Genomic DNA, 13,507 nt, shown 5'->3' with positions numbered 1-13,507 from the left:
GGGCAGATTCCTCTGTCCTATCTGGAACTAAATATTTCCCCGCCCACCGTGAGACAAAAGCAAAAAAACCCCTTAAAGCTGATTTCAGTACAGGAATTGATGACGATGATACCTGCAGCAGATCTTCGCTGAGGACTTCTGTTCTCTCGGCCCTGTGGAAGGGGAGGAAAAAGAGGGCACTGAAATTATCTGTCCAGCAGCCAGAGTTCTCCTGCCAAGAATCAGCTGCTCCAGTTCTTGGGACACCACCTTGCTGGTGAAAGTGACTCCCATCCCAGTTCCCAAGCAACCAGAAGGGCTGGGGGGTGGGGGAAAGGGCTCATCTTCCCCTGCTAGCCCAGCCATAAAGCACAGCAAGTCCCAAGAGTAATTCTCTGCATTGATCACATTCCAGGCCCAACAGATGCAAATCTGTGGAAGTTGCCCTCCAGCAGGGGCCAAAAAGACACCTTTTTAAAATGCTATTTTGTGTCTTGGCATTTCCTGGTACCTCAAAGCACTCTTCTTGTGAATGGGACTTCAGCAGGGGACCTTTTGACCCTCTGCCTGCAGCAGGCTGGTCTTGGGCTATGGGCAGAGTCCTAAGGGAACTAAACAGGCTGGGATGGGACATCTGAGGAGGAAACCAGGAAGGGTTTTAACTCTTGTTCACAGGGCTGCCGTCTCCTGGCCCTGTCTCCCCCTTGAGTCTTCGGAGGATTCACCAGGGCAGAGGAGTCAGTCTGGCCGCTACGCCCCTCGGCCATTTACCCGCAACATTGCTCCACGCAGCATTTCTTTGCTCTGTGCCTGAAGGAAAGGCTTTCGCATTATGCTGGTGTGAAACTATACCTGGGCTCAGGCCTAATGGTTGGCAGCTGGTTTTGAGAAGCATTTTTCCATATGCTGACCAGACTGCTGCCAGCTGGAGTTATGTGTTCATAGGCTTCATAACTTCTCTGGGAACTGGCAGATCTTGCACAGGCCTGGGAACGGCCAGCGCTCCGCTCCTGCTCTCCAGCCCCTCCACCCGTACCAATAAAAGAGCTTCAGATGTTCGCCACCCATGCTCCCGAGAGGCTTTTAAATTCCACTTCCTGCACATGCCCAACAAAACTTTGCCTTAACAAGGAAAAAACCTCCCTTTGCCCCGTACATTTCAAGCAGCCCAGTCGCACTGGAAAGACCAACATCATTTTCCAGGAGTATTTGCCAGAGCTCACGACACGGGGGGGGGGAGGGGGGGGGGTCCAGTACTTGAGAACAACGGCCTCGGGGCTCACAGAACTCATTCTGCCCACCTTTGGATGCCAGTCATTGTAAAATCACTGTTAAAAGGAAACATCAGGGCTAGGACTGGCTGTCGCCAAGTATCCAAATCCTGAGCTTTGGCACATTTTATGTATTTAAACACATTTACAACCTGCCTTTCTCCCCAGTGGGGACCTGAAGTGGCCGACAGTCTTGTCTTGTCTTCTCCTCCATTTTGTCCTTACAACAACCCTGTGAGGTAGGTTAAGCTGAGAAAGTGTGATTAGGCGGGGGTGGGGGGTGTGTGTGTGTCACCCAGCGAGCTTCTGGGACATAACAGGGGAGTCAAATCCTGGTTTCCCAGATGCTGATCTGACTCTCTTAACCATCAAACCACGCCGGTACTGGGGAAAATTTAAAATTTGCAGCACTTTAGAAAAGTCACCTTCCTCTGGAATCTCAACATTTGCACACACCTGCGTGCATTGTGCCGATTCTTCTCCATATTTGAGGGTATGCGAAACTCACCAAGCGCAACTTCTCTGTTCAGGCAGACAAATGCTCCTGTCCCTTTTTGCCACAAAACCCATCTGCACATTTCCAGAAGCAGAACTGAGAACTCGCTGGAAGCCACAAGCTTCTCTCCTGCCACTCACAGCTCCTGTTCTCAGACTCCTGAGTGCAGCTTGTGTTATCCCTGGGTGCTTTGCAACATGGACCTCCCGCCACCCACATCTGCAGGTTTACCCCAAGAGAATCGTGAGATCCTCAACCATTCACAAGGGCCGATAACAGCTGAGCACCCCAAGCCCCAGCAGAAGTGGAAGCAGGCCAGCCGTGCAACTGCAGACTTTACCTGAGGGCAAGATATGGAGATGGGAAGGAAGCTCTTGCCAGGGTGGATTCCTTTCTTTCTTCATGCTAACTTTTGTTTTCTAACACAGTGCTTTTTGTTTCAACTCCCACACTTTATTTTTACCAGCTGTGTGCCTAGTTTCCAGAGAGCCTGAGAAGAACGCAGGGCTGTGAGTGCATGCCTTTGTGAGGAAGGCCGCTGGGCCCGCTTTTGGAGCCCGGGGAGCACAGGGAGTTTGGTGACATCTTGGGGCACTCCTGGACAAGCGAACTGCCCACAGTTGGGAGCCCAGGTGCAGGAAGGATCTCCCAGATCTGTTCGGCCGGTGGAGGAAAGCCTTCCTGGAAGCAACGTACTGAAGGACTTGGATCCTGGTGAATCCAACCCAACATTTCAACTGCCCCACAGAGCAGCCCACCTTTTGGTGCATTTGTTCTCCAGCCTGAAACAACCACGGACGTAGCTCACAAACCACAGCAAAAAATGCTCTGGAATTGCTGCCCGGAGAGAGAAACAGACAAGGGCAGCCCACTCTGTAGTCCAAGCAGGGGTCTGAATTTTGACCTCAGCCGGCAACCAAAACTGAACCATAACAGGGCCAGGGCCAGTCATGCTCAGCTTCGCCTATTTCACAGGGGTGTTGGAAGGATAGAATGGAGGAGGGGAAAGCCATGCTTGCCATTGTGAACTCCTTATAGGCAGGGATTGGATAGACACATGGCACATGAATGCAAGTCCTACTGAAACCTATGGGATCTGCTCTTGACTAAACACATTTAGGAGCAAGGTTGGGAGTCCAGCAAGGTTCTCACTGCAGTTGGGAGTCCAGGGAAACTATCTTCTCTGAGTAAGCAGAGAACTATGCAGTCTCCTCAGTCCTGTTCTCCAAGGCAGCCCCACCCCCAAACAAAACAGAAGGCATCACCCAAGTTTCTTCTGGCTGGCCGGCCAGCAAGGCCTGTGTGAAAGTCCATCCGTTTGAACACAACAGCACGCAGCCTGGAAAAACACACGCTTTTCAAGCTAAACAACTCCCTGACACATTTCCTAGCCATGAGTCACCACAGATCCAAGGGAGCGTCTAGAGCGCCAGTTAAAGGAAGAGGAATCCCCAGAACACAAGGAAGTCCTTCCTCAGAAAGGCCAAGGAGCCACCTCAGACTGGGGGGAGATCTGGCCGCTCAGCAGTTCTGGAGGAGAAACTGGACGAGAAACTGCTGAATTGGCACCAGACCAGCAAACTGCCTGGAATGAGGAAGCTCAGCTACCAGACATGGACCTGCCTCATGCTCAATGGTCCATCTAGGCCAGGGGTCTGCAACCTGCGTCTCTCCAGATGTTCGTGGACTACAAATCCCATCAGCCCAATTGGCCATGCTGGCAGGGGCTGATGGGAATTGTAGTCCATGAACATCTGGAGAGACACAGGTTGCAGACCCCTGATCTAGGCCACCACAGCTAATTTGGAAAGGCAGCAACTCTCTGAGAACTGTGGCTTTTTCTCCCAGGTGGGCCCAACACCAAAGAGCCCCTTTCAGCTGGAGATATTGGAGGGGCAGGGCCAGGACCCAGCCTTCTGCCACCAAGTGGTTGCCTGCGACAAAGGAACTGGAACGCCCACCTCCCCTGAAGGTTTCAGTGACTACTGGTCCACTGTAGAGCAGCAAAGTGGTTGCTCTATTGAGCCCTGAGAAGAGAGTCGTCCAAAGGTCCGTTTCTGAGAAATCCCAGCTGTTGAGTGGAAACACTGGTCTGGAGTCCATCGCTTCCCAGATACTTAATGAACAATAAACCCAACTGCAAGAGTAACTAGTTTCAGACTTGGGGGGGCCTGACTCGCTCTAAAGCCCCAACATCTATTTATCGGTGGTGAAACAAGTACTGACACCGAAAATAACCTGTGATCTTTTCATTCCTATTTCCAGTCCCGGACCAATCTATCACATACCCTGTTTCCCAGAAAATAAGACCTACCCCCAAAATAAGCCCTAGCGTGAGTTTTTGGGATTTTTGGAGGATGCTTGAAATATAAGCCCGACTCCAAAAATAAGCCCTAGTTATAGATTCCCCCGAGCAGCTGATCTGGTCTCGTGGGGGGGAGGGGGGGGGCGTGGTTGCAAAATCATGGGAAAAAAATAAGATATCCCCTGAAAATAAGCCCTAACACATCTTTTGGAGCAAAAATTAATATAAGAACCTGTCTTATTTTCGGGGAAACACGGTAATTGAGAAAGCGGGCCTCTGTTCTGCCTCAAAGATAACAGGGATGACTGACTGAATTGCTTTGCCCCTTTCTAACGCCGCCCTCGGTGCAGGTAGCACTCTGCCACCCTGGGCAGTTGGCTCATCATGGGGTGACCTAATTTGGCATTCCAAGCTCTGTTGCCTGGTTCAATTGCAAGGCTGACGGTGCCTCTTCTGTTAGAGCACACAGTGTTCAGTTTCATACTCCTGGCCCTACAGGATTATCCATCCAATGCCTCATACTATCGGAGGACATTCTCTCTCTCTCTCTCTCTCTCTCTCTCTCTCCCCTGCATACTCCACAATCCACCTCGAGTCTCAGTGAGAAAAGTGAACTTTAAACAAGCTCAATAAATAAACACAGTCCCCAAGTTCTGCCAGCTGCCCAAGTACAGTGCTTTGTAGCCTGAATAACTCACAGCTTTTAGCCCCACAAAACATGGGGCCAGTGGCTAAGTGCCCCCCTGTGAATCCGGCAGGACTGTTTAGCGCCTCTCTAACTGGGAGATTCATGATGCCACCACCTACCTGATCTCTTCCTGCAACAACACAGAGGCCGGGAAAATAGTTTCAAAGGGAAAAAGAGCCACCGGCCTTGCATACCAGACTACCTACTTGCAAAGAGGAGCCTTGGGCTACCACACCCAGGTGCGAGCAGGATCCCTGGGCCCCAGTTCACAAGCACCAGGCCACTCTGTGAGCGGGCTCGCCCACACACAGCCTCCTTCAGAGTCGGCTGGCTGACTCCTTGTCAGGGATGGGGACTGGCCACTGAGCTGAGGCGGTAGGAGAAATGGGGGGGGGGAACACAAGTCAAGAGGAGCTCCAAGCCCTGCTCTGCAATTGCACAGAATCTCAGAAGTTGTCCAGGAGAGGCAGAAGGTGTGGAAAAACAAGAGACTCGCTGATTGTCCACAGGGAAGCAGCAGGCGAATAAAGCTATCTCAACACACATCACAAGAACATGGATGGCATCAGGGCGCTTATTGGAGAACCCTTGATGGTCCCAAGGGAACACTAAAAGCAGAACTTAAGGAACGGGGGGGGGGGGAGCGCCTACATTTACTCTCTGAAATCCAGTGTACATGTACAAACCCACCCCTATTAAAGCACCTCTGGAACCACAGCCTGCACGACCTGTGTCAGCAGACCGAGTGTTATTTGTGTTGCCTCAGAACAGGAAACAAGAAAAGTAACTTTTGAAGCTGAAAGCATCTTTTCAGCTGCATGACCAATAATACATCCTGCTCACTTTCCACAGCACAATGGCTGGACTTGGTGCCAGGGGGAAAATTCCGTGGAAATTCCTGCAGCTTTGTGCAAAAGCCAAGACGGAGGCGCCAGAATCCGAGGGCCCGGTTTCCTCTCCAGCAAAGGCGGCGAGTCGATCACAGGCTGCAGCTTCAGACAACAAGAGGCCCAGAGCTGAGCAGGCAAGTTACCAACAGGGAGGCCTGCGGCCAGGTGGTCCAGGTCCTGGAGGATTTGGGGATGCTGCCACATAGATTCCCCCCTCAAGTTTGAGCAGCAGGATTAGCTCACTTCCATTTATGCCCCCCCCCCCGCCCCCACACACAAAAGGCTGGGCCCACAGAATTGTAAAGAAGCTTGAACAGCCCAAGTAGTGGTTTAGTAAATGACAGAATCTGCAACTAGTGACTATTCTTTCTGTTTTGAGCTTGAGAGCCAGTAAATAAAGACCAGAGTTTGTACAAAACCACCAGCCAGGATCAACCAAGGTTTATCCGAGGATGACGCCTACAGAACAGCATTCTGTGATCTCTTAGCTAACTACTCAGAAAGGCCGGGCAGAACGGCAATAAGGAAGAAGGTCACAGAGTGGGAGGAGAGGGGAAGAACCTCTGTTTGGCTCAACCAGTGATCTGGGAGTTCCCTTGAAATGTCACCCACAAGCAGCATCCAAGTCTTGAATGGACATATTTTTCCACACCGGCTGCCAGAAGCAACGGGGCAAGGTGCAGTTGGGCGCAAGAGTGTCTATTCCAACTGTAACCGGTGTGGATTTTCTAACAGACGTTCCAGACAGAATGCCTGTTAGGAAATCCACCCCATTAGCTCAGTTTCTCCTGTCCCAACAACAGTCCCAGCTCATGGCAGATTCTGCAAACACAAAGCTCTACTCTCGTAACTGTAGCTGGACACATGTAACACAACAGCCAAATCACACAAGGCCGAGGGACCCAGCGGGGTAGTTTACATCCAAAACGAAGGGCTGATATTTAGAGCTATTGGCCCTCCCAAGGCCCCCAAAAGCAGGGTTTCAAAATGGCGAGGTGCCAGTTACTTTCCAAAAAACTTCAGTAAAAGGCACCTTTCCACGTGATCAAGGTACGCAGGGAGATCTGGCAGATAAAGCTGCACCAAGATCACTTGGCATGGAAGCTAGGTGCATTTGAAGGTAAGTGTGCCCTCAAAGTCCAATTTCTGAAACATACTAGGCACGATCTCAGCCATGCTTGCTCCCAGAGAGCCATGTAAAAATAATATTGTTGAGGACTCCAGGCCCTGCTCTTGTTTTGCAGGCTGCTTGCAGAGGAGGGGTCCCGCCTGATCAGAAGAAAACTGTGAGAAGGCCCAGCTGCTCCCCCCCTACCCTGACTCCAGGGTTTCTGGCCTTCTCAAGGCCCCCTGTCACAGCAGGTTTCATTTACGTGCTGATCTTCTGCCTTTAAGCCTTCCAGAGGCCCTTTTTCTCCCTGGAGAGATTTAGCACTGACCCCTTCACATTTTGTAGAAATTAATTTATTGAAAGCAACTCAGAGTCTATTGGTGTTCTGATTACTCTGCAGCGCCTCGGATCGAGAACTCTTTCCCCCACAATCCATTCTCATTTATGCTGAGGTCAGCACTGCAAATGTTCCCTTCCCGGCCTCTTCAGTCTGGAACGAGCGTTCCGCGCCCAGACTGGAGAAACCCACCCAGCCTTCCAACACTGCTTCATCAGCCGGCCCCTTCGACTGACTGTGCGTCACTGGGCGAGCCCATCTGTTTGCGCGATGCCTGGCAACAGGATAAACACGAGAGTGGCGCTGATGTCAGGAAAGCGTGTGCTCACGTCTCACGGAGGGGACCTGTCTGTTGAAGCAGGCAGCTGAACCCTGGCCCTGCTGAGACGAAGGCCTGGGAAGTGAGACGCTTGTGGTTTCGGTCAAGCGGCCACGGCTAATTCAAGCAAGCAGCTCTCTTGCTATGGCAGCCCTCTGCTATGACTCCCGCCTGCGCTTTGTACAGAGCTGTGGCGATTCCTCTCTCATGTTTAATACAGAGCGCTTGCTTGCTTGCTCCGTCAGAGGGGCACAGGACAGCATTCTTGTGACATCGCAGGCAGGGAACAGACTGCACTTCGCCTAAGGCCCTCCACCATGTACCGTGTACCAAGCTCTGCAGAGAAACATGGGCTATACAGGCACAGAGCCCTGCCACAAGGAGCCACTCCGCTAGGCTAACCATCTTTCCAGACCCAGGAAACACTGAGCTGCAAGCCCACACGGGAAGCGGCCTTCTTCGAGTGATCCAGTTTTTTGTATTGTCGAAGGCTTTCACGGCCAGATTCATCTGGTTCTGGCGGGTTCCCCGGGGGGCTGTGTGGCCGTGGTCTGGTGGATCTTGTTCCTAATGTTTCGCCTGTATCTGTGGCTGGCATCTTCAGAGGTGTATCAGGTGTATCACTGTCCGGGGGTCGCCGCGTCGGCTCGCCCCGGACTCGCCCAGCTGGGAGGCGGGGCCGGCGGGGAGCCCACGGCGGGACCCCGCAGCGGCCGGCCCGACGAGGGAAGCGCCGGCGGGATGGCCGGCCGGCCGGCCGGGGGACGGCCGCGGCGCGACGCAGCTGCGGCTCGTCAGCCCACCGGCTGCCGACGGGGGAGCAACGCAGCTGCGGCTGGTGAAGCCGCCGACGGCAGGCCCTCGGGCGGAGAGCGAGGCCGGGAACGCCCCCGCCGCCCGAGAGAGGCTACATAAGGGCCAGGGAGACGGGAGGGCGAGGCTGCTTGCAACGGGTCGTGGGAGGGAGTTGCGGGGGCCGAGGCAGGAAAGGACGGGCGTGGGGGAAGAGCAGAGAGAGAGAGAGCGAGCGAGCGGAGGAGACACAGGGGAGAGGGAGGGGACGAGGGAGGAAAGGGAGGCTGATCAGGGGTATAGACGCCCCCTCACCAGGGGGGCTGCAGACCCCAACCGCGTCTAGAGCGAGCCTTAGGCAGGAGAGGGGGGCGTCTTCCCCTCCTCCCTAGGCGACCCCCCCCCCCCCGGTGGTTTCGGCAACTGACTGCGCGAGCCCCAAAGACCGGGGCCACTGACGAGGAGAACACCACCTCGGACAGGGACGGAGGGACGGATTGTCAGCCTGGGCCGCAGGAGGGGGAGGGGGAACGCCACAATCACAGAGGGAAGTCTGTTACACACTCTGTCCGGGTGTATCACACTCTGAAGATGCCAGCCACAGATGAAGGCGAAACTAGAGGAACAAGATCTACCAGACCATGGCCACACAGCCTGGAAAACCCACCACAACCACAACCACAACCAGATCCAGTTTTTGTTTGTTTCAGCCTCTGACACAGGAAATGCCTCCTCGTTCAAATGACTATTATCTGGCTAAATTTGGGATGCTGCTCAGGGGGGGTATGACAAACCCAAGCCATGTCACTTTGAATCCCCACCATTCTGGTTTCCTCAGCGTATGTTAAGAAAGGTAATTTTGACAGTCCCGAGGGGAAAACAGCTATTATCCCAGGTTAACCAGAAACACTAACTAAGTGAAGCCACATTTGATGCCCTGACTCATTTATTTGTATCTGCAGTAAATACACAACGAGGCAAAGGAGCATTTCACGGCCTTCAGGCTTGCCTGCCCTGTGCCTTCACCTCCTTGTTTGCTTGCAATCACAAAGCAGCAGGAATTGCCTTACTGAGTCCAACACAGGCACGGCAGATAGTGGTCAGTCAAGGCCACTGAGAACACATAAGCCAGACAAGGTGGAAGCATCCATCTACCTGCTGACAATCCCTGGGATCCTTTTTATTGCAAGACTGCTTAAATAAAGCAACCCCCCGCCCCCACAAGCTGCAAATCCACTATGTGCATAAAGAGGTACTCGGAAAGATTCTGCAGCACAGCGACAACGGCGACGACTCCCAGGGATGGCACCCGACTCTGCGAATTTCAAGCTCGTGCCACTATAGTCCTTCCTGCAAGAAAGTTGTAGGTGGCAGGGAAAGAGGAAAACGCAACATGAGATGCACTGACTCTACAAAGGCCCTCCGTTGGCAAGACTTGAGCTAGGCTGCTGACAGGTTTTGGAGGTGGAGGCTGCTTCGCAGGGTCGACATGAGTGGGAACACTTAACACACACACAGGATCACTCATTGGCTATTTGACAGAGGAAGTCATTTCCATTTTTAAATTCTAGGTGCCATCTTGGGCTGGTGTGGAGGGCCCTGGCTCTGAAAAACACCCCCAGGTCAGGTTGGCCCAGGCGTGCCATGGGTTCGAGACTTATAATGGATCCAAGTCACAGAGGCCACTCAAGAGAGGCAGCCTTTTCTGGAAGAGCCAGATTTACAGGAGGACAGTTTGAATGGCACAGGGCCCAGCTGGCCTTGCCGCATCATCCCTTCGCACGCAGCTTTAAGATCATCCCAAAACACAAGCATTTGCTGCGTGATGGAATCGTGCCAAACCAGGATTGATGCAAGATCAGCCTTCCACCTGCTCCCTTCTCCTAGATTCAGGAGCAATTCATTACGTCTATATAACCGAGCCAAGAGCTCACAAAACCTCTGTGGATTCCAGGCTGGCTGCACACAATCATGGCACGGCAGATCATTCCTGACTGAGCAGATGAACTATGGTCTGGATTGTGGGGGCTGTTGATCCATGGGTGGATAGTCCTAGCATTAAAGACCCAACTCTCATCTCAGATAACCACAGCAGATGACACGCAGCCTGCCAGGCGAAACTTCTGCCAGGCCACGACCTGTGACACCCAGGCCCAGGCAGATAAAGACCAATGGGAGGTGCTCCCTCCTTCCTTGGCCTGACCTTCAGTGAAGATGTGCCACAACTGAGTAGATCCTCCAAAGGGACTTCACAGCATTCAGAAGAGATGCAAAGACTTGAGGGGGGGCGGGGGGGGCAGGGGAGGTCCCCCTCAACTTTCCTGATCGAAAAAATAGAAATTTTGGGGAGTACTGAAAATGAATTTTTTTCTCTTTTGAAATAAGTAAAAGGCTCTTTAAGGCAACGTTTATTTACTAAATCTAGCATAAAGTTTTTAATGTAAGAATCTGCAACTTTAGATTATTTCTGTGCGTACTGCAGATACATACAACATATTCCCATATTTCAAATTTATTTAAAGGTGACTAATTTCCCCCCCCCCCCCCCCCCAAAAAAAAGCTACTACAGAAAACATAATATGCTATTGAAGAGCATTACAAATCTTAACTTGATATCTGGGTTTGCAGCCAGCCCTATGACAACTGAATGAAAGTGTATCTGTCTAAACAACATTCTCTTTTCTTTACTGCACAATTTGTGTCTTTCCCTACCCACAGGTGCTAAGATAGTAGAAGGCGCATCCGTTTGCAACTCTTCCCCCCCTCCCCACCCCCCCAGTACTGGACATATTCACAATGCTGCTTGTAGGAAAATCACCTTTTACACTTCTAAATTTCAGACTTTATAACCAATAGAATTACTCTATATGCCAAGTTACACATTACACATTTTAGGTTAGAGCAATAAAATAAGTACTGCTCCAATTTCATTTTGCTCTGAGTCATGTTCAACACTGCACTGCATTTTGCTTTTTTCGTTTGACTGATTTCTAGAGCAAGCAGCCTTGAGTGAGGAATATTTACCAAGGAAATTGCACAGTAACATCAGCCAAACAACACCTCCAGGTGCTCACATGTGCCTGGTGGAAAGACCTGTGTCCTCTCAGAAGAGACCCCAACACTATTTCACAATCTGTTTTTGGGAAGTCCCCATGAGGACCTGCCCTTCATGGAACTGAAGTTGGAAGTCCTCTGTGCGTGCGTGTAAAGTATTGCCAAGTCACAGCCAACGTCTGATGACCCAGGCAAGTGAGAAGCAGAGTTGGTTTTGCCATCGCCGTCCTCTCCAGAGTCTTGCTTGGTGGTCTCCCTTCCAAATACTGACCCTGCTTAGCTTCCGAGATCTCCTTGGGCAGGGGAATTCCGGCATGCCGCTTTGGGAATTCCAACCACAGATTTCAACCAATGTGGTCCTTTTTTGGACATCTCCATCCAGTTAAGAAAAGCAACAACAGAACTATGGAAGTGATAAACGGGCCACTGATGCATCCCTGCCAAGGCAAGCACATGCAATATTGATGCCTGCTTGTGAAAATCTGGCCCTACCATGTAATGCTTTCAGCTCAGGATGTCATACTCAATCCAGTAAGAAGAAACTGATTTTTTTTTTGCAAGTCAGACGTCAGTTGGAAGAAGGGCAAAGGCTATTTCAACATCCTGGACATCAGACTTGAACCCTGAGGCCCACCAGGCCACAAGAGCAAGAAGGGAGTGTTTGTTGATGTTTCCAGAACTGAGCAGCAAAGTCCCTCCTCCCCCCTCCCAAACTTAAGCTTCCTTGTAAAAGGCAGTGAGCGGCATTTGCTGTTTCACTTCCTCTCAGACATCTATTTGGGGAACCCTAAGAAAAAAATCATTCACAAAGAGAGCCAGGACAGCAATTTTAGTCACATAGAACAGCTGCTTCTTATCTTCCTTGAAAGTGGAAGGCGAGGCCTGGCTCAGCCACTCTTATCTGCACACAGTGAAGACCAAAATGTAGCTGGGGGAAACAGCAAAGCCCAACAATTTGAAAGTGGGGAGGGTGGTGCTCAAATGAGCTTTTAGCAAGCTTTGCAATGGGGGGGGGGGGGGTCAACTTCAGTTGATGTGCTCCAGGGAAGAAATTCTGGACTTTCCAGATACTAAGAGGATGCATTCTCTGACCAATTTAAGAGCATGGATTTTCAATAGGCCTTCAATGAAGCTGACACTGTGGATGTTTAAACATTCAGCAGTATTCAGTCGTTCCTCCGATTTAAAACAACTGGAAATAAACAAACAAAAAAACACCTGCGTAAGGCATTTTGGTGACAACTTCCCAGAGAATGACGAACATTTTAAAAGCTTGACTCCAAAGGAGAAACTGGGAAATCCAGCAAGCAAAAAACTTGCAAGCTCTTGGGGGTCCCTGAAGCAGCTTTTTGGATTCTGCCCTGCATTTTCCAGCTGTGTTTTCTTTTGTTTTGCCTAACCTGAATCCGTTGAGCCAATCCCAAATGCTGCTGATTTAATGAACAGTCCGATTCCAACTTCCCGCTCTCTCCTCCAAGGCAGGAGATTCAGCTGAGTGACCATGTGCCCAGTCACGGCCCTCCCTCTTTCAAAAAAAGGCCTTCTCTTCTGTTAAGCGCCTTTCCCTGGCAAAGAACACATCACTCGAACTCTGCTGCTTTAAAGACCAGCCTGACCCAAGCAGCACAGCTTCTCTCTCCTGTGGCCCTCACCCTGCAAGAGGATTATCATTCACTAACAGAGCCCGAAAGAGGAGGGGCGGAACAGAAGTCTAATTAATAATAATAATAATAATAATAATAATAATAATAATAATAATAATAAAGGGATCCTCCTGGTCTTGGCTCTCATTTCAGCCCCAGGAGGGTCAAAGTGCTGAGAATGAGCCCGTGACAAGAGAAGCTCCTGGTTTCAGGAAGGACTGTCTGCAAGAGACAGATCCCTCGCGATACAAAGAGAAACCAACTCGCCTTTTGGTGTCTGGAAACCTGCTGTGGTTATGGGCAGGATCTTCTCTGCCATCCACAGCACCGTGGTCAAATTAGCTCTCAGCAGCCCGAGTGAGGTCACCCCCAGGGACTTAGTCAGAGCCGCTGAGCCCAGCCCAAGGAGCTCTCGCATCATCCAGGAGCTCCGTCACACTCGCCAACACGAGCTGTATCAGCCCTGAGTGTTGGGAAATCTTCACCTGCCTGGTTTCTGCCACAGCCCTTTTGGATGGCTATGATAGTTCATCGAGTGCAGACAGCGAGGGCAAAGGGTCACCAACCTCAAAAGCACATGAAACAGAGCTAATGCAAGAGCTGACCAACGTTCTCTCACACA

General features: G+C 51.3%; 1 protein-coding gene across 3 annotated transcripts in view; it reads right to left on the bottom strand.

The window, feature by feature from the left end:
• The window catches only part of ARHGAP17 (Rho GTPase activating protein 17), a 41,588-nt gene that overhangs the window by 21,641 nt on the left and 6,440 nt on the right, over window positions 1–13,507 (bottom strand). For all 3 annotated transcript variants that reach the window (XM_048495580.1, XM_048495582.1, XM_048495581.1), the window contains exon 2: window positions 113–152. In XM_048495580.1, the coding sequence (XP_048351537.1) occupies window positions 113–152 (40 nt within the window). The remainder of the gene's footprint in view (window positions 1–112; window positions 153–13,507) is intronic.

The sequence above is a fragment of the Sphaerodactylus townsendi genome, linkage group LG04 (assembly GCF_021028975.2).
Source record: "Sphaerodactylus townsendi isolate TG3544 linkage group LG04, MPM_Stown_v2.3, whole genome shotgun sequence".
Taxonomy (NCBI): Eukaryota; Metazoa; Chordata; class Lepidosauria; order Squamata; family Sphaerodactylidae; genus Sphaerodactylus; species Sphaerodactylus townsendi.
This window is presented reverse-complemented; position numbering and strand designations above follow the sequence as displayed.